The sequence below is a fragment of the Vipera berus genome (genome assembly GCF_964194415.1).
Source record: "Vipera berus genome assembly, chromosome: 2".
In the NCBI taxonomy this organism is placed as follows: Eukaryota; Metazoa; Chordata; class Lepidosauria; order Squamata; family Viperidae; genus Vipera; species Vipera berus.
In genome coordinates this window covers 235,836,566-235,864,544 of record NC_138203.1, presented here as the reverse complement: position 1 = coordinate 235,864,544, position 27,979 = coordinate 235,836,566, and the positions used below count along the sequence as shown (strand labels likewise).

Here is a 27,979-nt window from a genome sequence, read left to right as displayed (position 1 = left end):
AGAAAAATGCCTGCATCATGATCTCTTAGTTCTTCATCGAAGTTTTTTTTTTCTGTGCAAGAAATGCCCGATGAAATCTGGAGCATGCGGCCACCTCAAATGATAAAACAATTTTAAGACAGTTATAATTGCATTTGATTAAAGCTGTTTAAAGTACAGTACTGGCTTCCATGCTTCAATCTCAACACATCTTATATTTCTAGATAGAAAAACTATCTGGAAGATCAGAGGGCAAAAGATACTTCCTGCTAGCATTTGTTTGATTATTATGCAACTGCTTTTTGTTCCTAGCGGAAAAGGATAAGAGTTGAATTTGCCATTTTTCAATATTTATTCATAGATTTCACGCAGTGATTGTAAGACTGCCTGTCTGTACACTTCATTTTAAAAAAGATGTTTTTTCCTGCACTGAATCCTGGGATGCATCTGTCTATCCTAATCTGCCTCTGGACCAACATGCAAAATCACTTTGAAGGATGTTCAATATACATCTTACAATCAATGTTAAAAAAACACTGTGTTTTGAGTAAAATGGCTTTTTAAAAAACAGAATGGTAATTTTTCTATAAAGTTGCTGAGGCAGTGTGTATGCATAGCAAGTTATTTCCCTCCTGTTCTCTTTGCCTTCATCATATGAATGATGAAATCGGTAATCATAATCATAATACTAAAGTTGGAAGGGACCTTGGAAGTCATCTAGTCCAACCCCCTGCTCAGGCAGGAAACCCTATAACATTTCAGACAAATGGCTGTCCAGTCTCTTCTTAAAAACTTCCAGTGTTGGAGCATTCACACCTTCTGGAGGCAGGTTGTTCCACTGGTTAATTGTTCTGTCAGGAAGTTTCTCCTTAGTTCTAGGTTGCTTCTCTCCTTGACTAGTTTCCATCCATTGCTTCTTGTCCTGCTTTCAGGTGCTTTGGAGAATAGCTTGACTCCCTCTTCTTTGTGGCAGCCCCTGAGATACTGGAACACTGCTAACCCTGAAGGGTTGTCATTATTTTCAGGTCACACAGCCAGTTGCCAAGAAAACCTGTAGCTGACAGACAAGCTACGTATCTGGAGTTCGGGAAAGAAGGCTGAGGCAGGCACTTGCCTTTTCATGTTTCCCTCTTATTTGTATAGTTGTGTGTGTGTGAGAGAGCACAAAGCGGGACTATTTCAGTTTGGTTCACTGAGATTCATTTTGTTAAGGTTTTCAGAACTGAGATTTGGTGTCTTTTTATTATTCAGTAAATATAATTCATTACATGTACCTTTCCAAATTGCTTGAAATGTAAGTGGGAAATGATAATGCCCCAAGCACTTCCAAAAGTATTTAAGAATGAAGACGATCCCTGGTCAGGAACTGGTTCAGCATGGTGGGACCCAGGAGACCCTTTTCTGCTCCTATCCTTTGGAACGTCCTTCCGTCCGAGACTAGGTTAGTCCCAGCTCTGCTGGTCATCTGAAAATTTGATTTTGTGCCTGAGTATGTGAAGAGCTCATCTTTTGGCTTTACTGCTGTTCATTTTATAGTGCTCAGCTGCTGTTTTTTTTATATTATGTACCCTAATGGAATAGATGGCATCTATAGTGATCTATGAACAATATATAAACTGAATAAACAAACCCACTATGGTGTGAATGCTGGGCAAAGTACGGAGTCAATAAGAACTGTAGATGTATTAAACATTTTTTTAAAAAAAATAGGGATGGATGTGGAACGTCTGATAACTTTAGAAATAACAGTCCCATATTGTGGGGGAAATGAAGTTGAACATTATTTATAGAGTTTCTTTTCAAACATGCAGTTATAGTTCTCCAGATCAGGTCAATTCCTTATTATTCCATCCTGCTTTTCAAAACAGTTTTGCTAGGAAGCCAAAGCATCCATATAGCACATAACATGGTGTTAGAGAAAATATCCCTGTGGATTCTGTTCTGGGCAAGCCTGGTGCAGACTTAGGGATATGTATCAAAAATAGATTGGTATAATGCATGGCTATTGTTTTGTGTGTAAGAAGCTTTATTTATGAAGTTCTTGCTGTAATTGAATGAATATAAATAATCTCAAATAAGCCATATTCAGAAAACTTATCTTTTTATTATTAATGTTCATATATTTTTTTTCCTCAAAAGTATCTAAGTTATACGTATTATCCTTGCTTTAAGTACAAGTATTTCAAACGTGTAGATATGAGTGTATAGTACTGAGTAAACGAGCACAGAAACAAAACAAGAAGAAACAGTAATCAGAAATTACTTGGAAAAATAAGTATCTTGATAAGGTCATGTCATCAAAGTGATAGAGTGACTAATATAAAAAGAGCAGGCTCATTATAAAACATGGTTCCAGACATGTTATGAATAGGTAAATTGTCATGCCACATTTGTTGCATATAGTAGTGATATACATTAGTTACACGCAACTATTGCTGTCAGAGGAATTATGCTCTCAAGGGGAAACTGTTGGTGTGTCAGCAGTGACTTGGAGCTAATACAATCTTAACCTTGCGTCAGAATCTATCTGCATTCAGACATACAGATCTCTAGCTGCTTCTGTTAATAAACTCTTTTGCTTCCAGTGTAAGTAGATTTTACAGTAGATTTAGTCTACAGAACTTATACCCTACCTATCGAAATTCAATTCACCTGTCTCTATGTATGAAGGTCCATTAGAGAGACATATAGATTTACAGGACTGTAGAAATATAAAATATGTCGAGCTCTTTATGGGCTATACTACCGTTTGGTAGAACAGAAATTGTGCAGTCTAAATCAGAACAGTACCAGATTACTTCAGCTGCTTTAAAGCAAATTAGTATATTTTTCTTTTTGTCCCATGCAAGTCTTAACATAAGTCGCCTGTGGTCCTGTTCAGAACTGTCTTGAAAGGATGGGAAGGGGGAAAGAGAGAGAAAGAGAAATCTTCTTGAATATATGCCCAGTTGACATTTAAGGGTGGCAAAGAAAATTTAGGGAGGCAACCTACTAGCCACTCCCCAAGTTACAAGTCTGAAATCCCCTTTCCATAGCAAACTCTCCAATTCCTTATTTAAAGTAGCTTATACTTGGTAAGTTTAATTTCAGCTTCAAAAGCAACAGTTTTACGTGAGAATCTCAACTTAAATTTCAAACAAATGCCACTTTTAATATTTACATTCAACCTTAAGAAATGGTAATTATTTAGATTTATTTATTTTTTTTAAAAAAGTAAAGCTGTAAGATTTCACATACAGTAGGGGTAGGATCTTGCTTGGCAAAAATCAATTGCTCTTTCCCAAGCTTCTTGGGAGATAAAAGCACAAGGGGCCTAGAATTAGGGACTCTGGGACAATGGACAGCATTCTGACTGCCCCAACAAATATGTCTCTTCCAAAATAACTGAAAGGTAACTCTCACTTTCCTTATGATTCAGCCTCTTATTTCAGACCTATCCTCTAGTCCACACAGCTCTGCTGAAAGCTGAATATAATTTCTAATACTTCTTTCTATATTGCTTCAGAGCTTAGGAGTTGCAGCAGATACTCCCTCAACAAAGTTATTCAAAGGCACTGATCTTCAAACGTCTGACTAAAAGAAGGAACCAGTATAAGTTGTATCTAGTCTTACGTATAGGTGTTTTCTTTTTAAAATGTTTGCTGTCCAGAATAAGTAGTACTGGTCTAGATTTATTTCACTACAGCTGAAATCCCAATACATTTGAACAGGTTAAGAATTGAACTAAATTGTACATCTTTGGAATAATCTCTATCACAATTGCCTTGAACCCTTGTTTCCATTTCTATACAACTCGTTGCAGCCATAGTCTACCCTTTTTTTAATGCCTATCCCCCTCCCTACATACACACACTCTGAAGAGACACTTCTGGTTGTCCTTAGTCCTGCTCACAGAATGGGAAAAGGACTTCCTTTTCAAGTTACAGTAGCTTCTCATATATGGTGGATAGGACCTTTCTTTTGTGCTATAGAATGATCCATAAAATCCATGCTACCAAGAATTAATTCGGGCATGTCACTTTAGGCACCTTGATGATTTGCACACAGAGGCACAAAACAGGCAACTGTTATTCCTACTGAGCTTCTCTTGCAGATTCTTATAATGCATTTGGAATTACAGCTGTGTAGAGATCCATATGTGAAAGGCAAAATATGATTCAGCACATGAGTAGGCATGCAAGTAACACCATCACGGGCTCCAAATTTTGCCCATCAACTCCAGATCTCTGCAAGCCCTATCAAGCCCCTAGTACTTGCATTTTTACTAGAGGAAGGAGTAGAACTTATTAAAATATATCTGGACTGCAGAAATGCAGAATGATCACTATATAACAGCAAAGCTTTCTATTATTATTTTGCTGCCATTTAATACTACAACTACAATCCTTAAAAATAGATTTGGAGCTGCCCATGAAAATACAAAATTATTTTTCAAGGTGGAATGTCAAATTGCGTGAGCAAATTGTGTTTTACATGGGCTCGTGTAAAATCCTTTAATAATGATACTGTGTGATTCTCCCACTCCCAAACTGGAAGATTAGCCAGAGAGAACATTCCAAGAACTGCAAACCTGCATCATTAGTATAGTCTTTACAGTGAGCACTGGTTTCCAGTGTCTGTAGTATTTTTTTTTGCAATGCCTCAAAAAGTTCTTATTAAAAATTGGAGCACCAGTTAGAAAACTGATTTTTCCCCCAACTAACTTTGGGTTACTTACTAGCGATACTAGTGTCTCTACTACATGCCAATTAATCTGACTTTCAAATTAATGAATGAATCCACACTTATAAATCAGCATTTATTTGATTTCTTGGGTGAGTAACCATCACATCCAAATAATTAGGTATATTGAATATATATATATATATTGAGTATATTCAATATATCTTTGATATATTGAAAAGTAAATTATTCGTTCTCCTCCAACTTCTCATCTCATCCAACTTAATTTTGGTAATTAACAACTATGGAGAGCTCATGTTTTTACTAATGTTGTATCCTAGCATCCATTAGGCCATATTTTTCTTTCCAATTCACACTGGCCACATCAATTGTAATACTTGAAGGATGCTTCAAATATTACATCTTTCCTACACAGAAAGCACATACAGGCAACAAAATCATGTGAATACCTGCCTGATGGTTGAAAATAGAATTACTGCTTCTTGGGGAAAATAGCTGCCTAGTTCTGTAGAGCATCAGATTTCTACACAGGAAATTCAGATTTAGTAGCAGCCTGTAAATTATACTGGTCTCATGCAATAAAGGTGTAAAAAGGTAAAGGTAAAGGTTCCCCTGCACATGCGTGCTAGTCGTTTCCGACTCTAGGGGCCGGTGCTCATCTCCGTTTCAAAGCCGAAGAGCCAGCGCTTGTCCGAGGACGTCTCCGTGGTTATGTGGTCGGCATGACTAGAAGCCAAAGGCGCACGGAACGCTGTTACCTTCCCACCGTAGTGGTCCCTATTTTTCTACTTGCATTTTTACATGCTTTCGAACTGCTAGGTTGGCAGAAGCTGGGACGAGTAACAGGCGCTCACTCTGCTACGCGGCACTCGGGATTTGACCCGCCAAACTGCCGACCTTCTGATTGACAAGCTCAGCTCACTGAGCCACCGCGTCCCTCAATAAAGGTGTAGTGAGTAACAATTAGAAAAATGGATTATAAGAAAAGACGCACTATTTTACAAGAGATGGTAATATAGAATTTCTTCCACCAAAGAACTCATGAAAATGCTACTTGCTGCATAGTAAATATGTGATTACAGTGGGCAGCTCCCTCATGTTTTCTAGTGTTGCTGTTCTTTATTAAGTAGTTAGTCACAATTAAGGCTGAAACTTCAACATCAGGTGAAATTGAGATTGCACACAGCTGCCTTGTCCCATTCATAAGTGCAGCAAACCTTTATGTCTAGGCTGCAAAACTATAAATGACCAACAGATGGAAGCAAAGAGATTCAAAAAACTATCTCTCTGCAGCCTTTTAAAGGTTGCCAAGATCTAGAAGCCCTAATTAAATTCCTTCATGCACATCTTAGTCTTCCACTGTACGTCCTATATAATAACTGGCTTTCCTCAACAATTTTCAGCAGCAACCTTCTCTGCTGATTAAGTGCTATTTGGAACTTAGTCTGTCGCTGCTGGAATAGCCCTTTTTTCAACCTATCATTCACTTGCTGCAAAAATTCAAACAGCCTCTAGATGGCAGTAGAGTTAGAATTATTTGTATCTCTTTAGATTCTTGCAGCACAGTTACCTTAGGGCCACTCTTTCTTCCTCCTCTTTGGTTTCCTTGCCTTCCAAGCATCACCAATGTCTGGCCAACATCTAAGTCAGAGTAGGAGCAGGAATTTGACAATGAAGGAAAAGCAGTGCTTACTTATTTTCCAGCTTTCAAGCGGCAATGGCCTTCTGTATATAACAAGGCAGTTCTCTGGCATAAAAGCTATTAGGCAAAGGAATGGCAGCCTTGATATCTATTCCATATTGTACTCCTTCACTCCTCCTTAAGATATCTTTCAACAACCTACAGAAACTTTATATATTATTTTTATTATTTCTCTCTTAAATATAACTTTCAGTTATATACTTTAAGTTATCTGAAACCCAGGTAACAAAAAAACAGCCCAAGTATTTACATTTCTTGCACTGAAAAATGATTTGGCTTCTGGAAGCAGCAGCATTTCTTCAATGCATTTAAATCTTCTAGATACATTATTTTACATACTCTCATTTCTCCATGGTGTCAACTCTGGGGCTAAATGTTAATGGTCTGAGTATAAACTACACCCTTTCAAAGTGCAAAACTGTGCTGTTTCTATCATCTAATGGTCTCTTCTTTCAAGGCCTGTCGGGGTTTGTATTGGGAGAAATCCTTTGGCCAGATTATCTGGAATATATATTTGAGTGTTGTGAGATGTTCTGAATCCCTCAGCCTCCTAAGCCTATCTCTATCTGTCAAATAGAAGGTTTGAAATTTTCAAAGAATGGGAGGGAAGAATTAAAACCTGGCAAGAGTAAAAATAGAATGCTGTGGAAGATGCCAAACTTTGAAACATTCCAAAAATTATTGCAATATAAAAAATTACCTCAGCACCTCAGGAACTCCTTGGGAAAACCAAAAAACTAGGTTTGGCGAAAGACTGGACAAAAGTCCTTTAATACAATGGCACTCCCAGCTGTAAAGTCCACGCTAATGTCCTTGCTAGCTCTTTCCTCTGTAGAGTAACTGCTTTAAATGGAGCATGGCATTCTCCTCCCACCCCACGCCAGGTAAAACAGCAATTTCTTGTAAAAAATAAGCTAATTCAGGAGCCCCTATAAGACCTTTCCCCTCAAAGAGAGGCTGTTAAAAGAAAAAGAACCCTTCCCAGTATACCCCAACCACCAGACACAGGGTTTCAGAGTGGCTTTTGCTTAGATTGGTGGGCTTCCTCAGCTGCTTTCTGGCCAATCCATGTTTCTATTTCTTTAAAAACAGAAGTAGTCACATCAGGAAGCTCTTTGTGGAGAGCATGGAAGGCTTCATCATATACCTGCAGGATGCAAGAAAGGAAGTTGAAGCACATTGCAAATTACTTCTGACAGACTATTTTTCCAATATATGCCTTTCTTGCCATTTTAACATGCAATTATGCCTTTCTTGCCATTTAACATGCCACATCTTGTCCTATAGCTATCTGATTAACTCAATTTTAAAAGTGTTATCTTCAATTAGGGCGCAATCTTGACTTTTGTATTTGTAAATTTTGCTTATAAGGTGGGTTAATACCTTAAGAATATTTTAATCACATACTTTCCCCTAGTGCTCAGATGTATTATATAACACTGCTAAGCAGCACTTGGCACAAACTCTTTTTAATATTTCTTCATTGCAATACTTTTAGTGTCCATGAATTAGCACATTGGGGCATAGATACAGGGATTTCACTGAAGATTGTTCCTTTCATACACATTTATATTTATAAAACTTTAGAAACATCTCAAGAAAATCCTGTTCATTGCTGGAAGACATATGTGTATTTCTCAAATATCTGATTGATAAAATAGTATTATTGAAATATTTTATTCATTGAAACACCACTAAGTATTTCATGCCCTATTTTGCCTGTTTTGTATATTCCTCCTCTCATGTAAGACACCAAGAAAAAGATAATAACAAGATAATCAACTTTTAAAATGTTGCATCTACAACTCTTTTCCATTCCTTCCATCTATGTGTTTTTGTCCTGTTTTTGTCCTCCACAGATGTGTTGTTTTTCTAATACCTCCATTATTTTCTCTTTTGATTTGGCATTTCCTCTCTGGAATACCCATTTACTCAGTATACTGACAATAGCCTCTATCCCCAGTGACTCTATGAAAAATAACCTAATCTGTTCCTTAGCTACAGAATACATTTAATATTTGTTTATCTACGTAGTTATAGTTATCACCCTGTCTTTTTATACAAATCTCTTCTTATTCCCAAATTTCAAGTAGAATTTATCTTTTGCTAATCCCCTCTAATAGTAAGTAAAAAATGCACCATTTTTATAATTTACATTTCATCTATTATGTTAGAATTCAGTCAACTCATCCATAAATGTCTACTGTCATGTACCTTCTGACGTGATCTAAAAACTTATTTATTTGAACAAGCCGGCCTGGTCTGATGGGTTTGGGGTTTTAACATTGATTTTAACTAATTTATTGCATCGGGCACAATTATTTAATGTTTTTTAACTTTTGTATCTTGTAGTTTTGATATTTATTGCCCTGTACACCGCCCTGAGTCCTTCGGGAGAAGGGCAGTATAAAAATCAATCAATCAATCAATCAATCAATCAATCAATCAAATAAATAAATAAATAAGACTGTCTTAAAAATGTACATCGTTCCCCCAACTCAAATCTATAAATATTTCTTATAAATAGTAAAGGATGTGGCATAGGAAACTTCTAATCACTTTACAGAGTTTTATACATAAGAGAAATCCTAAGGAAATTTTTTTTATTATTTTAATCCCATTTATATCCCGCCCTTCTCTGAAGACTCAGGGCGGCTTTACAATCTAAGAAGCACAAATCAATGTGCTTAGCAATAGCCTTCATTCTATGTATATGCCTGCTTATTAGGGCTTTCGCCCCCCCCCAAGCGGCTTTATTACAAAGTCAGCTTAATTGCCCCCAACAATCTGGGTCCTCATTTTACCTACCTCGGAAGGATGGAAGTCTGAGTCAACCTTGAGCCTGGTGGGATGCGAACCTTCACTAATTGCAGGCAGCTGGTGTTAGTTAAGGAGGCATTAGCCCACTGCTCCACCAAATTATAAAAATGGTGCATTTTTTACTTACTATTAGAGGGGATTAGCAAAAGATAAATTCTATTTGAAATTTGGGAATAAGAAGAGATTTATATAAAAAGACAGGGTGATAACTATAACTACGTAGATAAACAAATTCCTAAATATATTCTCTGTGATGTTTTCAGTGTATCCAGTTGCTCCAGTAGTGTCTGGAAAATATCTAACAGAGAACATTACAAGAGTTGGAAGGGACCTTGGAGTTCTTCTAGTTCAGGGGTAGGCAACCTTGGCTCTTTTATGACTCGTGGACTTCAACTCCCAGAATTCCTGAGCCAGCTGAGAGTTGAAGTCCACGAGTCATGAAAGAGACAAGGTTGCCTACCCCTGTTCTAGTTCAACCCCCTGCTCAAGCAGGAAACTCTATACCATTTCAGGCAAAGGGTTATTGTCTATTGGCAATACACATTTGAAATAGCCAAGAGGATGGATCCTGCATTTTAAATAATCCTTTTTTTTGTGCTGTTGTTCTAATCTATGCTATTTCCATGTGTAGTTTCGGGCAATCCTTATATCTACTTCTGATTTAAAAATTATGTGCTAAGGAAAACTGATTAATTAACTCTGTCTTCCTGAAATGCAACTTGCCTCTTTGAATTTTAGGCATTCCTCTGGGCATTTTCATAAAAGTGAGATTTTTACGAATAGTCATTATACTTTCTATTTTTGAGTGAATGAATGTATGTTTAAGTCCTGCTAAAATCAATGGGATTAATCAACCTGGGAAAATGGGCTTTGAATTATGATGAATGGAAGAAATGGAAAGTTTTACTTGAATAGCATCCCAAAACATATTTCATCTTGGCCTTCTCAGTACCTGAAAAGCTAAAGTATGTCTATAATCTAGATTTTGTTTTAAAAAAAATCTGCTTGAACTAATACATTTGAATCAATGAACAGAGCACAACTTTTAAAAACAAAAACTGTTTGATCCTGCAAAAATGAAATAAGTTAACCTTGAATGTTTTATCCTGACTTGGGGCAGAATCCATCAACAAGTAAGACCCTCGGATGTCACAGAGTTTGTCCGGTGAACCATGGAGCACGAAGATGGGGAGAAACAGTTTAGGGAGAGAGCGCTCAATTTTGGCAATAGCATTCAGCAGCTGAACGACAAAGGAGACTTTCATGCCACCATGATAGACCAGAGGGTCTGAACGGTAAGTTTCAACCTGTTGGGAGTAAAAATAACATTTCAGACATTTTAGCCAGCAAATAATCAATTTCTGATAAGCATTTTCTCTGCCGTTTTGGAAGATACATTTTTAAAGAGGATACATGTCCTTCTCCTTTGAATTCAGATTTGAAACTTAATTTTTTTATCTTATTTCAAAGGTCTGTCAAAAAAATTATGTCAAAGCAATTCACAGTACACAGACTGTGAATGGCCAAAAGACGAGTGCCCACTGGTTAAGTGGCAGGAGGGAATCTGACTCTGTAGATCGGGGTAGGGAACTGTGGCCCTTTTATGACTTGTGGACTTCAACTCCCAGAAATCCTGAGCCAGCCATGTTGGCTCAGGAAGCCTGGAAATTGAAGTCCACAAGTCATAAAGGGGCCATAGTTGCTCGCCTCTGCTCTAGATCATGCTGTTTAGTCTCGGCCTCTCCACCATGCTTAGAGCACTGCAATTATGTATTATACAGTACTTCCTGCTGCACCAACTATCTACCTGGAAGGATGCCATTATCAAGATCTTCTCTTTTAACACCAGCTTATGAGAGAGATCAGTTCTCATAAGCAACTTCTGGTATATTAATAACAATGAAAAGTTAAACCCTGAAGTATCACCTTTTAGGCATTGGCCCAAGAACAATTTTCTTTTGAAGAGATGAAACAGAGGCTCTAATTCACTTTTGCGCTTGGCATGTCAAACATTCAGAAAATGCCTAACTTGACTCTGCTGGCATGTCACTCCCTCCTCCAAACCAAGGTTAACGTAAGAGAATTGCTGTGTTCACATAATATTACACCCACATTTTGTTCTTGTAGGTTATTTGATACACTTTTGCTCCCTCCCTTTTCTTCTCAACTGATGAGGAAGTGAAGAAATTTGGTTTAGAAAGATTTTATTTTGCACACACTCTGTCAAGGAAGGGGCAAGGGAGAAAGAAAATTACGCTAACAGTAAAAGTGCAGCAGCAGCCTGACATTTTTCATAGGAGTTCTGACATTTTCATCCAAATCCATTTGTCTTTTCTTTTCCAATTTAAACAAAAATGCTGGGTTGTTCTGGCTACTTAGCAACTAACTCTAGCCTAAAAACTGCCCAGTTGTTTGGTGCTGTGCCACAGCATTTCACACACAGAGGCAACATAGCTCCAAGCAGTTTCCTTTACTAAAAGGAAGCAGTTGAAGCACTCTTGAAAGGAAAAAAAAATCACAAAGGAGTGGGTGGTTGAATTGACAGACGTTCCCTTCCCACAGAGTAAAATGAATGATATAAATTGGTATGACATACTCCCTTTACCACCCCAGTACAACGCCACAAATGCTAGGAGATGGGCTTTTTTGTTCTTAACCCCTAACCCTATTTTATACTGATATTTTAAAAACCTAGAAATACAAGAGACTCCACAGACATGCCACTTTTGAAAGTTACTGACCCAAGTATGACATTCCATGACTGTCCAAGCAAGGGACAAAGTGAAAGAAATGAAGAAAAATAGCTAGAGATTACACTTGGTTTTTAATCTCTGATTTGGTATAAACACAAACGTATCTGAAACTGTCAGAAGGTGTTGCAAATTGAGAGCTTCTGGGGAACGGCTGTGGAGGATAATGATGATTTTAATGAGAGATGCAGGCAGGCAATAAAGATCTTTCTTTTTATTACATTTCTTCTTTTCCAGTTTTCAGTCTGCATTCATTAATTTTGCTAAGCACCATTTGCCCATTTTTGGATACTATTAAGGAACACAGTCCAGATTTTTCATTGAACTTTTTTTACATAACTTTAAAAAACCTCAGAACCACAGATTCTCTCTTCATCAAGGCAGGATATTGAGAAGTATGGAATAATTTAATAGTAATATCCTTGCTTTGTATACAGAAGGTCCTTAGTGTTCCTGATCAAAAGTGTATAATTTTCACTTAAAATCTATTTACAGTACAGGTAGTTCTTATTTAGTGACTGCCCTGTACAGTGACTGCAATCAATCTGCAACCTCATACAGAGACTGCCAACAAAAAGTAACTTTGCAACTAAGCCTCACATTTATGATCTTCAAAGGTCTGCAAAGCGAAGCTGAAATAAGATCATAAGCACATGCATGGTTTCACTTAGTGATCACTTCTGTTAATGGCTGACTTGCTGGTCCCAATTGTGGTAGCTAAATGAAGGATTACCTGTAGTTATTTGCCATTATTTACCCGATATTTATATTTAAGAATGAGATAATCAGAACTGTACTGTATTTTAAATGTGACTCTACCATCCATTAATTTATTTACATAAGTTTCTTTTAATATTCAATCTGCTCTTTTTGTTGCTGTAACCCCATAAATGGAAATTTGCAGTAAGATTTCTGCTGTGACTATCTGGATTCTATTTTGGGTAATTGCGTCAAGTTTACTTCCAGAAAAGTATACATGGTTGATGTGGTTTCGCTGCTATTATCACATTTTCTGTTTTTGATTACTTTGCCAACTATAGAATTGCTATATCTACACTATAAAAATCTGGGCTACCACTAGATGACAGCAAACAGATATATGACTCCTTGTTACAATCTGGCAGGCACCTTGTTTTTTCAGCTTGGATACAATAACTGTAATGCTAATATAATTCTGCTCCTGGACCTGGAAACATGATTTTTAGAATTTATGCAACACTTTAATGTTCTCTCTAAACTCAAATGCATTGCACCCTCTCTTTAAAATAAGGAACTAAATGGTTGCTAAATGAACATGTGACTCTCAGAGAAAGGCTGGGAAGATTAGGTTGCTGCCCTCTCATTTAGATAAAGTTCTCTTGGGCAGAGTCCTCCACCTGACCAGTTCTCCCCACCACCCACAGGGCAGAGACTGCTTAAACAAGCTATCTTTTCCTGAACTGTATTTCTCTGCAGTGCAGCGCTTGCCTAAAAATTGTTAACCCCCAAGTTAAACAAGCCTCAGATCTGTGACTTTAATTAGTTCATTAGAATCTTACATCAGGCTGTGCCACTGACTAAAAGTGATTAATTTTATACTGTGCCACTGTCTAAAAGTGATTAATTTTATACTGAAGGCTTTTGTTGCCAAGTGCACGAAATTTGGTTGTAAAAGCACACATTGGTCAGAAAATGTTTTTTTTTAAAAAAATAATGCCATGTTTGTAAACATTTGCTCAATGAGATAACTGCTAAATGAGGAATAGCTTTATCCTAGTATTTTTTTACAATCAAAGTTGTTTGAAGATTTCTAATGTATAGGTTTCTTGCTTTCAGCGTATATTGACAAATTACTGAGTCAAGCTTAGTATGACCAGCGTGTAATTTATATATCTATCTGTGTATGTGCAAACATGTATGTAGAAATAGTTGTGTTCCATCCAGTCTTGAAAATAACTTCTGCACATTTTATTATTTTCTTTTCAAAGAATACTTTCAGATTTTGTTTTGGAGATTTCTAAGATCCCTTTTAGGTCGTCTTATCACTTTAGAGCTAATAAAGCTTTTTGAGTCTGATACTCAGTAACATCAGACCATATTTGCCCCACAAATCAAAATCAGTTGTGTCCTTTGGACTTCACTGATGTGGATTATGAGAGTTGTCTTGAATTTAAAACTGTTAATGTAGCATTAGCTTCCTACAGTAACTCTGTATTTGCATGCCAAACTCATGGAGGATGAGGATGAAATGATTATATAAGCTGTTGATTGATAATCTCCCATATTTTACATTTAATTGCTTTTAATTGCTTTAATTTGTTGTTTTTTTTACTTCTTTTTCTTACTTTTGCTGCTCATTTTTTTAATTTTATGAGTCACCCAGAGATACACATGTGAGATGCTATATATAAATTAAATAAACAGAGGAGGATATATTATCTTTTATTTATTGCATGTGAGACCAAATGAAGATCAAGAAGTCTTTACCAAGATTTTGATAACGTTTGGTGTCATGTTTCACCCTACAACTCTAAGGAGTTCCATGTCATTTGAATCTCATAAGCGGTAGCTCAAGAATTCTGGAGGGCACCAGGCTGGGGAACACTTCTCCAGCACATAACAAAAAATTGAGATTCAGATTTAACTAACCAGAAAGGGGGGGAGGGGAAACCCTAAAATGTCTCAAATCCTTCTAAATTTCAGTTTCTGCTTTAGAAACCAAACTGCTATGAACATAAACAAATCAGGAAATTCTTGGAGACTATCCCAATGATATTTATAGAGACTAGAAATTGTCTGTTTGATGAATGTATTCAACATGTAAATAGTGGCTGTTCCCAGCACAATCTGAACTTGTATTCTGCAATGATGAATGTTGGTGATATTAGGAAGCTGGAGACTTATTTCTGTCAAACTGCAGATCTTTTACATATTGCTTTTTAGAAGCAAACTAAAAGTAGCAGATAAAATAACATGGTCAAACTTTTAGGTTCTTAAATATCTCAAAACCTGCTCTGTATAGTAGGAGGGTATCTCAAGGTGAATGGCTATTAATAGGTAAAGGTAAAGGTTCCCCCGCACATGCGTGCTAGTTGTTTCCAACTCTAGGGGCCGGTGCTCATCTCCGTTTCAAAGCTGAAGAGCCAGCGCTTGTCTAAGGACGTCTCCGTGGTCATGTGGCCGGCATGACTAGAAGCCAAAGGCGCACGGAACGCTGTTACCTTCCCACCGTAGTGGTCCCTATTTTTCTACTTGCATTTTTACGTGCTTTTGAACTGCTAGGTTGGCAGAAGCTGGGACGAGTAACAGGTGCTCACTCTGTTACACGGCACTCGGGATTCGATCCGCCAAACTGCTGACCTTCTGATTGACAAGCTCAGCGTCCTAACCCACAGAGCCACCGCGTCCCAAAATGGCCCCAAAGAACAAGGAGGATTTCTCTTTTGCTCTTTATCAGGCTCAGTGTTATCAAACTCAGGTTGATACAGTTTGTTGGTTCTAATTAACATTATTAATTCTGTTCTGTAGAGCATCAGATTTCTACACAGGAAATTCAGATTTAGTAGCAGCCTGTAAATTATACTGGTCTCATGCAATAAAGGTGTAAAAAGGTAAAGGTAAAGGTTCCCCTGCACATGCGTGCTAGTCGTTTCCGACTCTAGGGGCCGGTGCTCATCTCCGTTTCAAAGCTGAAGAGCCAGCGCTTGTCTAAGGACGTCTCCGTGGTCATGTGGCCGGCATGACTAGACGCCAAAGGCGCATGGAACGCTGTTACCTTCCCACCGTAGTGGTCCCTATTTTTCTACTTGCATTTTTACGTGCTTTCGAACTGCTAGGTTGGCAGAAGCTGGGACGAGTAACAGGCGCTCACTCTGTTACGCGGCACTCAGGATTCAACCCGCCAAACTGCCAACCATCTGATCGACAAGCTCAGCGTCCTAACCCACTGAGCCACCGCGTCCCTTAGGCTATTAATACAGTAGTTTATTTACTAATCTGCTTAAAAGATACATCCAAAACCCATTTTATTACATCATTCAGCTTTGACTGCATATATAATTTCTTGGGCATTTTGGCATGGCAGTTTAAATTTTGATAATGATGTAGAAAAATATACAGCTAGGCCTTATAGCACTTTACAATGCCTTGGTAAGGCCACACTTGGAATACTGCATCCAGTTTTGGTCACCATGATGTAAAAAAGATGTTGAGACTCTAGAAAGAGTACAGAGAAGAGCAACAAAGATGATTAGGGGACTGGAGGCTAAAACATATAAGGAATGGCTGCTGGAATTGGGTATGTCTAGTTTAATGACGTGGGACGCGATGGCTCAGTGGGTTAGGATGCGGAGCTTGTCGATCAGAAGGTCGGCAGTTTGGCGGGTCAAATCCCGAGTGCCGCGTAGCAGAGTGAGCGCCTGTTACTTGTCCCAGCTTTTGCCAACCTAGCAGTTCGAAAGCACGTAAAAATGCAAGTACAAAAATAGGGACCACTACGGTGGGAAGGTAACAGTGTTCCGTGCGCCTTTGGCGTCTAGTCATGCCGGCCACATGACCATGGAGACGTCCTCGGACAAGCGCTGGCTCTTCGGCTTTGAAACGGAGATGAGCACCGGCCCCCTAGAGTCGGAAACGACTAGCACGCATGTGTGGGGGAACCTTTACCTTTACCTTAGTTTAATGAAGAGAAGGACAAGGGGGGACATGATAGCAATGTTGCAATAGCTAAGGGGTTGCCACAAAGAAGAGGGAGTCAAGCTATTCTTCAAAGCACCCAAAGGGAGGACAAGAAGCAACGGATGGAAAATAATCAAGGAGAGAAGCAACCTAGAACTAAGGAAAAACTTCCTGACAGTTAGAACAATTAAGCAGTGGAACAACCTGCCTCCAGAAGCTGTGAATGCTCCAACACTGGAAGTTTTTAAGAAGAGACTGGATAGCCATTTGTCCGAAATGGTATAGGGTTTCTTGCCTGAGCAGGGGGTTAGACTAGATGACCTCCAAGGCCCCTTCCAACTTTATTATTATTATTATTATTATTATTATTATTATTATTATTATTATTATTATTATTATTATTATTATTATTATTATTATTATTATTATTATTATTTATTATTACTATTATTATCAATGTCATTAGGTTCATTGGACAACTTCCCTAATATTCTTAAGGGATTGAGGCTGGTAATATAAAGGTGTCCTCAGGAGAAAAACAGAGGAAGGGGAATTGGTGAGAAAAGGTACATCATAACACAAACCTGACAACTGACATTCTTCTACCATATGTGACATGTAATGGCAGAATTTGTTACTCTGTGAGTCATATTACTTAATTTATTGATTGATCAATCAGTCAATCTTCTGCTTTTCATTCAGGAGTGCCAGCTGATGGACACATCTCCCTCTTCCTAATAACCATCCTGTGAAGTACTTTGGGCTTAAAGAGTGTCTAGACCACGCATATCAAACTCATGATGTCACGTGACGTCGTGCTACGTATCGCGACTTTTTCCCCATTGCCTACAATGGGGTGGGTGCAGTTTCAGCATGATACATCTGGGCCATGGGCCGGCAGTTTGACATGCCTGGTTTAGACAAAGTCACCCAGCTTCTGTGGTTGAGAATGGACCAGAGCTTTCATATCTGTGTAGGCATCCAACCTCACAGAAAGTCTATGAGATGATGATAATGATGATGATGATGATGATAATGATAATAACAACAACAATAATAATTTCTATTAAATGATCTCTACTTCTCACTGATCCTGAGAATAGCAGTTATGACACTGTTTCTGAGTTTCTGATACTGATACTTATAACAGTCATGTTATAATATAGTATATAATATAATATATATTATAATATATAATATATATATAGTTCTAAGATGGCGGCGCCTGGAATGGCTGCGGCTGCATTGGCTCTTGAAGGCGAATAGTTTTGGGAGGGATAGTAAGGGCTATAGGCCACATGATCAGGAAGATTTTAATGTGTTTGAGCAACATGGTAGAACTAAGGTAACATACGACCGACAATCTTTGCTGGCATGGCGAGTTGCTAGTTGTTTTGGAACTGTTGGTGAGACCGTTAAAAGTCGTTGGCGCTGTTTGAATTTGTTCTACCAGCAGCAAGATCTGACTGCTGGCCCAGTGATGGATTGTATTGCAAATCAGGGCTGTTTCCAGAGGAGGCAGAGGAGGAGAGGACCTGGAGCTTATGGAGCGAAGGAACTGGATGAGGCTGTCGGCAGGCCCAGAGGAAGAGAGAGAGGCTTTTGGAGGAGTTGGTGGCGGCGGCAGCGTGCTCCAGGGGTGAAAAGAAGCAAGGCCTCTTTAAGGAAAAGGTGGAAGAGTCAGGATCAGAAAAAAGAAAGAAGGCAAGGTTGTCAGAATACAAGCTAACTTGAGGGCTAATCCACATGGAGCCCCATTTTCATCTGTCCTGTTTGCCATCGTTCACTCCTTAGAGACTAAAATGGACAATGTGAAATTTGAGCGGGCCCCGAACAAGAAGTATATATCGGAGGTGGTGACCCTTTGAGAGCTGTATGCAACGAAATTTCATTTTGATGTATGCTGATTGGTGTACATTCAAAGTGACAATAAAGTTATCATTATTACTATATAGCAGAGATGATTTATTTCTGCTACATGGATTACTATCCCTCTGTCCTTTAACAAAATTGTTGGGAGGCAGAATGCTCCTGCTCGCTTTTTTAATTCCACATCAAATCTGTGATAATATCCCCCAGAAAAAGTGCTTTAATTTATCCTCCTGAAACTAATATTTTGACCTTCACATTAAACATCCATAATAAATATAACAGGCTGAACATGTTTGAGCATTATATTCTTACTGCATTGCTGGTATTCTGTTTTTATATGGATATCATACCTTTTTTCAACATTACCAACAACAGAATTTCATCAGCATACATTAATCTTTAACAGGACTTACCTAGTCTGTAGAATAAAAAAAATAAAAAATAGAAGAAAAATGGCCAACAGGAATACTTCATGACTACCGGAAAAGTGGCATTTTTAAAATCTGCGTATATTTTTATACTTGGTTAGCCACTGAGACTCTGGTACTTGCAGAAGCATACAAGACCGATAAATAAATTAAAATGTAAATATAAATTAACACCTGCCAATCATATACTCACCGGTGTCATAGAGACCTAAATCATTTAAATGTATTGTAATTCTTCTACAGGAAGCTAAACGCCACATCTTTTCTTCCTTCAAAACAGCGACGGCAAAAACAGTGTTGCAATGATTCAATTTATGCTTTTCCTCCATTCTCATCAAAACACTTATCCTTAGCATAAATGGAAGCTGGCAGGTCATGCAGACTGATGGAATCAGATGTACCTCACAGATTTTACACAAATCCGTCAACCAGTACAGACAATCCTTTTTGTAATTTCTCTTCCCTACTTCAGACTGCTGATAAAAATATCTGGAGAGGAGGCCATTTCATTTTCATTTTCAGTATAATACAGGTAGTCCTTGTCTTACAAACATTTGTTTAATGACTGTTACAACGGCACTGAAAAAAGTGACTTATGCATTTTTTCACCTTTTCAACCCATGGTCACATGTTCAAAGTTTGGATGCTTACCAACTGGTTCATATCTATGCATTGTCCTACGGTCATGTGATCACCTTTTGCAACCTTCTGATAAGCAAACTCAATGGGGGAACGCCAGATTCACTTATCAGGTTACTAATTTAACAACTGCAGTGATTCACTTAACAACTGTGGCAAGGAAGGTCATAAAATGGAGGAAAGCTCACTTAACAAGGGTCTCACTTAGCAACATAGGTTTTAGGCTCAATTATGATTGTAAGACAAGGACTACCTGTATTTGATTCTCTCTTTATATGTATTATAGGTATGTTCTGTTCCCTTGATATATTGCTTGATTTGTACCAAGATGGAATTGCTCACTTATGATCTACTCATACTGTATGAGAAGAAGCCAAACTATCACAGGGCAATACATTGACTTTCAGGGCAATACAATTCTCACCTCTTTCTTATTCCGTGAAATGACATTTGGATCTATAGATCCCAGAGGCAAGTTTGGCAGGACAAAGTTAAGTATTTTAGCTGCAAATACCTGAAGGAGAAAAATATAATTAGTGTCTTGTCAGGCAAGAATAGAATTATAGAAGACAGTTTTGCAGGTGGCAGAAACTTTTTTTTTTAGTTTAACCACTACATTATTACTGTATTCCACCTGAAGATCTGTTCCTCAATGCCAACAAATTTATTCCAAATGTACCAGAGAGGCTGAAAAGATTCTCAGGACTGTTTATAAGGGAAAGCTTGATGCAACCGGCATTATTCCCTAAAACCTCTTTGTCCAACTTTAGGACTCTTACATTTGTTCCTGACAACAAAAAAGCTGAAGAAGTTGAGAGAAAGCCAGCTTTTCCACCCTTCAAGGGAAGTTAGGGATGTTTGCCAGGGTTCCTTCTTTTTGCTATTCACGTTGTATTTTAGTTTCCTACAGTGAAAATTGTAGCTTATGTGATTTACAGTATAGTTCTTTAAACATGGTAAACACATTCTGTAGCAGGGATACAAATAAATTGTAAAATGTGTACACATTGACTAACAAGATCTATTAAACAGCTAGTTTCTGGGAGTTAAATACAAAAATATGAAGATGCCAAAAGAAGAAAATACTTCAAAAAAAAAATTCCACTAACAGGATTCTATAACTGACCCCAATGCTAAATTATCTCTGATCTTCTGTAGATTACTTTCTAATTAAGTGGTCATCACTTAAAAACAACAAGAACCCAGAAAATATTCTGCCAGGCCTATTTTAAGGTCACATTCATTACTGCATGCAGTAATGTTTCCTGGAAAATGTAAAATGAAATCTGTGACCTTGATTTTTCCATGAATCTATTAAATGTAATAATATCCATAACATTCTCTGATCTTCCTGCATCAAAGATTGCTACGGACTATGGGAAAAATATATCGTATTAATGATGAAAGAATAAAGTAAAAGTTCTCCCAGAACAGAAAGTTTCAAAGCTGACACAATTTCAGAAGCCTTTACAGGAAATGCAAGTTATGTTGCCCCTGTCTAGAGAGGGCTATGCTGTGACGTGTAACTGTGGCATCTAATATTCCCCCTAGGACTCTCCAACTTTTTACCATATTAGATTTTGTTGGTTTAACATCACCAATCTTTTTTCTTCCACTTTGCTGAATATTTAAGCTAATGAAGAGTTCTGTTCCTAATACAGTGAAACTTCATTTTATCGAACCCCGGTTTAGTGGACTCTGAAGACAATGGACAGAACTTTTACTGGAAATAGTGCAGAGGATTTAGGTAAATTAGCATAATTTGTGTGAATTTACATCATCATATGATAAGCCCAATGACGTGAACTGACACAAATGACAAATTATATAACTGGCATAATTACATAAATGACATAAATTTGGATTTAATGGACATTCAGGCTTAATGGACATGCCCTCCAACCCAATGGCCTATTAAACTGATTTTTCCATGTACAGATATTGTCTATTAATTTTTGAATTTTTCAGAATATAAACAGTTTAATTCTTCGCCTATGATTGTTAATATAGCCTTGTTGTTGTTAGTTGCGAAGTCGTGTCTGACCCATCGTGACCCCATGGACAACATTCCTCCAGGCCTTCCTGTCCTCTACCATCTTCTGGAGTCTATTTAGGCTCACGCCTAGTGCTTCAGTGACTCCATTCAGTCACCTCATTCTCTGTCGTCCCCTTCTTCTCTTGCCCTCAACCAGTGAGTCCTTCCTTCTCATTAGGTGGCCAAAGTATTTGAGTTTCAACTTCAGGTTCCGGCCTTCTAAAGAGCAGTCAGGGTTGATCTCCTCTAGGACTGACCGGTTTGAATGCCTTGCCTACCCAAACAGGCCAATAGAAAGGATGCTTTATTGAATTAATATCTCACAAATTAATGACAATTAGCCATATGGGAGAGAGGCCCTCCTCACAAAAATAGCTTATTAATGGAATGTTTGAAAAACAGACTCTGTTAATATTCAGCTTTTTAAAACTCAGCCAATCATATCTATGAGATAAAGATATTGCTAATCCTCAGTCCCATCAGCCTTCCTTTCTTAGATATCTCTGGAAGAATCAAGATCAGGAGCTAATCTAATGCTGTAAGTAGTTATGGTAGTTATTAGGCAACAGTTGTCTTACATTTGCTTTGAATTGCATTCATCCAAACCTCTCCTAAGCAAGAAGTTTTCATTAAAGTTTGGTAAAGACTAGACTATGTGGCTGCACATCCAGGTTGTTGCTGTTGCTATCACTGTAGTTGCTATCTACATAATTTATGGGGCAACAATCCAGATTACGAACAGGCAGGAGTGAAAAAGTAGCTCCTTTCAGCAGCCCTTTAAAGAAGGTTCTTCATGAGCCCAGGGAAAAACTCAGCTAGTTTAAAGAGTTGCTTACAAAAGAGAGCTGTAATGAGAATCATTGACCAAAGAGAGTTTTACAAGTTTTTGCATCACATGGTTTAATAAATAAAGATCTAGGAAGATGGAAATGGAATACAGGTAGTCCTCAAACTACAGCAGTTCATTTAGTGACCATTCGAAGTCACAACGGCACTGAAAAAAAGGGACGTATGACCATTTTTCACACTTATGGCCATTGCAGCATCCTCAGGGTCATGTGATTTACATTTGGATGCTTGACTTACATTTATGACTGTTGCAATGCTGCAGTGTTACGTGCTCCCCTTTTGCAACTTTCTGACAAGCAAAGTCAATGGGGAAACCACATTCACTTAGCAACCGTCTTACTAATTTAAGAAATGCAGTGATTCACTTAACAAATGTGGCAAGAAAGGCCATACAACGGGGCAAACTCACTTAATAATTTTCTCACTTAGCAACATACATTTTGGGCTTAATTGTGATGGTAGGTTAAGGACTACCTATATACAATACTCTTGTCAGGTCTGCTTAGTTGGTCTGATTCATCATATTGCGCAATATCAGGTAAGGTGATAGTATATGGTATGTATACATTCAGAAACTATCAAGGGAGGAAATTTCTCCACAATAAAAAATGACTGTAGACTGAGATTAAGCTCCATGAATGAGTCCATACTATTAAGTGATACCAGCTGACTAGCTGTGAGGCTGGTTGTTACTTTTTCCTTCCCACACTTAATAAATCAGCATCACTTGCTTAAAATAATTATTTTTAGAACTGTCTATCGAAGTGAAGCTAAAGAAATTTGAAACCCCCACCAAAAAGTCCCCATATCCATCACTCTAGTCAACCCAACAGAGGTTGGTACAGAAGCTGAGGTCTCTATACTTCTAATAGACCTCCACAAATCGTTACCAGACTGCATTTTTAATATGACTGAAAGGGGATTAAATACAGGAGAGGAGAGCAATCCTATTAACTGCATTCAACTGTGGAAATATTTTTTTGTCTTGGTCCAACCAATTGCACGTTGGAGTGCAGCCCTAGGGATACTCAAAGCGTAAGAGTGGCTTTCTGCCCAGAGAAAGCTGCACACGCTGTGCTAGGTTATGAATTGTTTTAACCATGCCTTCTGAACATGTCACAGGGCTTTATCAGTCAAACACCATGGTTTACAAACCACAAAGAGTTCACACACCAGTCTAAGCAAACTGCATTAAGGCGTAGCATAGCATGGGAACTTAGCCAGAGATCATGCATCTGGAAACTGAGGGAACAAAAGCAGCTTCAGAAGAGAGATTTGTCAAAATACATCTACAGGAAATGGAAAAGGTTAGTGCAAGGTTCTTGCTCTAAATTGCAATTCTGCTTTTTGTGAGAAAAAGGACATCTTCATTTATTATATTATGTATTTAATCCTTCAGCTTTAGCACTGACCACAGCATTCTTACACTCAATTTTAGAAAGAGTCTTAAATTTATGTATTTTTTAAAAAAAGAAAATAGTGCTTTGCCACACATGGAGAGTTTTGGCTGGTGAAAGAAAGGGATATTATCTCAAGACAGTAAGATTTTTAGCCGATATATTTAGATAGCGTGCCTGGAATGAAATGAACACCTGTTGTTGTTTTTTTTTTTACCTTGATCGGTGTCGCTACATCAGGGCTTGCAACTACTAAAGGAGAAATTAATACCATGCCTGAAAAGTCATTTGGTCTTTCACACGCGGTGAGGATGGCAATGGCTCCTCCCTGAAATGAAAAAGCAAGCAATGGGTTGATGATTGCTAAGACTATTGATCTCAGTAAAGCAGAGGTGAGAAGTTTGTGCAACACTACAACTCTCAGCATGTCTTACCAGTGGCATGCTGACTGGAGTGGCAACTGAGTTGGAATTGAGAAATACCTGAAGTGTCATGGTTGCTCTCCCCTCCACCCCACCCCCCATATAACAAAAAGATATGACAAGCACTTATGGGCAAGTACATTATCAAGGTTACTGTCTTGGGAACCTTGCCAATTTATTCTGGCAATGAGCTACAACTAACTTCAATTTCCTTCTGTAACCAGAAAAAGAGAAATTTAGATCAATTCCATTATCATGTACCACTGATTCCAACCAGCAATATAAAAAAACAGACAAAATACTTCAAAGGAACTATGAAGGTGATAAGTTCAGAATTTATGTAATGAATGCGTGTGTTTATCACCTGTGCAATTCACCTGCCGTTTGCAGCAGAGCCTCATGGCAGTGCTTCAAAAGGTGCTTCAATACCATTTCTAGCATTGTACAACACTGGAATACCCAGAAATACAACTGCACAAAAGAAATAATCCTAGGAATCACAATACAGCTATTAGGTTCTTGTTAAATACTAAATTCATATTTATTATTCCTTTACAAGAAAAACCCAAAATGCCAAAAAGGAATTGTAAATCAGTTTCCCTGCTCCCTCAAACTACAATCAGATTTTTTATAAAATGCAAGAGGAAAGACAGCATTTGTCCAGCAGTATGGAAAAAATGGCTCCCAGCATGTCCATAAAGGCCCAAAAACAGAGGAAAAGGAAGAGGAGACTAGAGTAAATCAAGAGATTCACAGTGAGTTAAGGAATGATGCAACTAGAAAGAAAAGAATGGCAAGTAAACAGTCCGGCCAAGCTCTGGGATGAAACAGAAGCCAAAGGGAAAGACAAACTATACCTTGATGTTAGATTATTAAGACATTAATATGTGCTTTCATTAAAAAATGTACGGTTTAAAGCAAAGAATGATGAAGAACGTTTATTTTAGGGCCATTTTTTGAAGTTTTGGATAATCTGGCTAGATGAAAGAAACAAAGGATTTTGAACAGTGGTAGGATTCAGCTGTTTCGCACCGGTTCGGCAGAACCGGCAGCTAATTTTTTGTTGAGTTCTGGCCCAGGCCCAGAACTGACTTCTGGAAGTGGCATCCACACAGAGAACTGGCTGTTCACATATTTGAATCCCACCACTGAATTTGAAAGCATAACTTTCATCTCTTATATCTCTCAACTTAATCTCTAAAAACTGGACTGATTCGTTCCAGTTTTGGAGGGATTTCTTGACTATTATTTTGCATAGTTATTTTTTTTTAAAATGTTTTGAGATTTGTTTGAAGATACTCAGCAAAAAATGTTATTTTTTTCATGCAGGTCCCCATCGCTTTTATACAATGCTCTTTCATAAACCAAGAGTATATTTTTTGAAAAGAAGGAAGTTTTTGAAAAGAAGGAACTGGAAATGATTAACCTGTGCATGAGCAAAGTGATCCAGAGCATTAACAGGAATTACCACTTTCCACTTTCATCTGGATTTGAATTCAAAGCAAAAATGGAGTAAGGTTTAGAATTACAGATTTCTTGTTGTACTCTCAAAGTTAATGAAAATGCATTTGTATATAACTTTAAAAGAAGTAATAGATGATGTAATTTCCTACAGTGTACCATATGGCTCTGTTGCATGTTACCATGGGATGTAGTGATAGCTAAGGCCTTGGTTGTATACAAGAAAAAAAATGTCTGTATGTGTCTGTGTATATGTGTAAAGTAGATCATTAGCAATTTCTTGCCTAGCTTTCACTGGGTTTTTTGCCTTCAAAAATCTGAATTTTGCTGATAACTAAAATGAATAGAATGAGAAATGAATACGCATACACTGTATCTCCAGAGTACAAGCAGTCACTGATACATTCCACAGCTGTATTAAAGTTCAGAGATGATAAACCATTCCTTTGAAGTGAATGACAATTGACTCACAGCCTTTTGTATTTTCATCCCTGACCCTTCTTAACTTTTGTTAGCTAGCTTAAAACCTTCAGAACAAGCTATGATTGGGGTTATGCATCCTTTGTAGTAAAAATAAAAATTCTACTCTAAGGTAGCACAAAGTCTACATCATAGAATATTATATGTGTTATGAGTAAACAATAACATAACTTTTGGGGATACCTTTTATTTTACATGGTTTATTCTTGTATTAAATGATTCAAAGTTGATGAGTAATGATACCGTATTTTCCGGCGTATAAGACGACTTTTTAACCCATGAAAATCACCTCAAAAGTTGGGGGGTCGTCTTATACGCCGGAAAAATACCTCTCGGATCTTTTCTCTTTTCTGCTGGGCGGCGGGATCGCTGGGTGAATGGAGGTAGGCATGGCGACCCGTGGTAAAGCGGCTGACGGCGAACGGCGAAGGAGGGCAAACTCTCGTCAGCTTCTGGGGCGGCTACTGCAGCTGCTGCCATTGCTCTCTCTAGGACTGGCCATGCTAGCGCCTCCAATGCTGGCCGTCAGGTCCCCGATGAGAGGAGGGGCAGGCAGTCCCCAGAGGCGCCCCGCTCAACCGTAGGAAGGGAGCACCTTTGCTCCCACCGAGGCACCGCCTGACTCGCGCCGACCAGAAGAATTGCTTGCCCGGTCACGCCTCGGCTTCGCGCACTGCCGCTGCCCGTGAATTGTCTCCAGTGCGCGCGGCGCTCTTTTCAGCGTGGTGAGTCTGCCAATCAATCTTCGGGTTTTGGGCGGCGGGAGGGTGGGGGGAAAGAGAGATAGAGCGCCTCTTGTCTGCAGCCACTTGGCGCCCCTTGCCCGGAACTGAGAGCAGCAGCGCACCAGGCGAGAGAGCTCAGAGAAAAGAAGGCGAGGCGCCCATTTGGCGGGGAAGGAGAAAAGCTGGGCAAATCACAGAGCAGGCGGAGCAGAGAAACGTTACAGGGGAAAAGGGGGCGGGGTTTAAAAGGCAAGGCGGGGAGGACATGGAGACGTTCTGCAGTTAGAAGTAACGAAGGAGCCTCCGGGCGCTTTCTGGATCGGATTGTGCAAACTGAGCGTGCCGCTACAGTCCAGGGTTAAATAAACAAGTATGCTAACATGTTATAGTGTGATTATGTATGTGTCCAGACCACCCACCCTCTTGACGTCAGAACCACACAAAGTCCTCCAGGTACGCCGGTGACTTCAGAGCCCGGCACAAACGTCTCAGAGGCTGATCCCTGTCCTTAACCCCTGAATCCTTGGCGGATGACAGGCCCTGGTTCTCCACCCCCATGCTGCCATCCTATGCTTGGCTCGGTTGCTGCCCGGCCCAGTCAAAAGTCTCTGAGCAGTGTTCTGTGTCAGTGTTGACCTCCAGCCTTCCTTGGCCATCTGCCAGTAGATGATGAGGATGATCGACTGGGGCCCTTGGTGATGCTTGAAGGCCAGCGTTTAATGGCGGTGACAGATTACCCCTTGATGGTGACTGAAGGGCAGGGTTTAATGGTGGTGACAGATTAGCTTGCTCAAGATGCTGTTTTTCAGGAGTCCGCTTCCTCAGTTGGTCGATGTGTCTTCTGACCTGACGGCCCCCTTCCCCCTCTACAATGTATCACAAGGGCCCAGTTTTGTCAACCACCACCCCTTGAGCCCACATGTCCCCAGACTCATAGTTCCTGACCCACACCTGCTCGCCAATGCCAATCTCCCTGATGGGGCTGGGTTGCTCTGCCTCTGCGGCCACTCTATCAGGGTGAAGTCTGTCCAACTTCGTGATGAGACGCTTGCCCCAACGCAGCTCTGCTGGACTTTTGCCA

At 38.9% G+C, this 27,979-nt stretch overlaps 1 protein-coding gene across 1 annotated transcript in view; it reads right to left on the bottom strand.

The window, feature by feature from the left end:
• Window positions 1-2,099: 2,099 nt before the first annotated feature.
• The window catches only part of MGLL (monoglyceride lipase), a 114,442-nt gene continuing 88,562 nt past the window's right edge, over window positions 2,100-27,979 (bottom strand). Inside the window, exons 5-8 of the mRNA XM_081317742.1 lie at window positions 24,028-24,138; window positions 19,954-20,043; window positions 10,276-10,491; window positions 2,100-7,511 (exon numbers count right to left, since the gene is read on the bottom strand). Coding sequence (XP_081173868.1) covers window positions 7,377-7,511; window positions 10,276-10,491; window positions 19,954-20,043; window positions 24,028-24,138 — 552 coding nt within the window. The 3' untranslated portion in view covers window positions 2,100-7,376. The remainder of the gene's footprint in view (window positions 7,512-10,275; window positions 10,492-19,953; window positions 20,044-24,027; window positions 24,139-27,979) is intronic.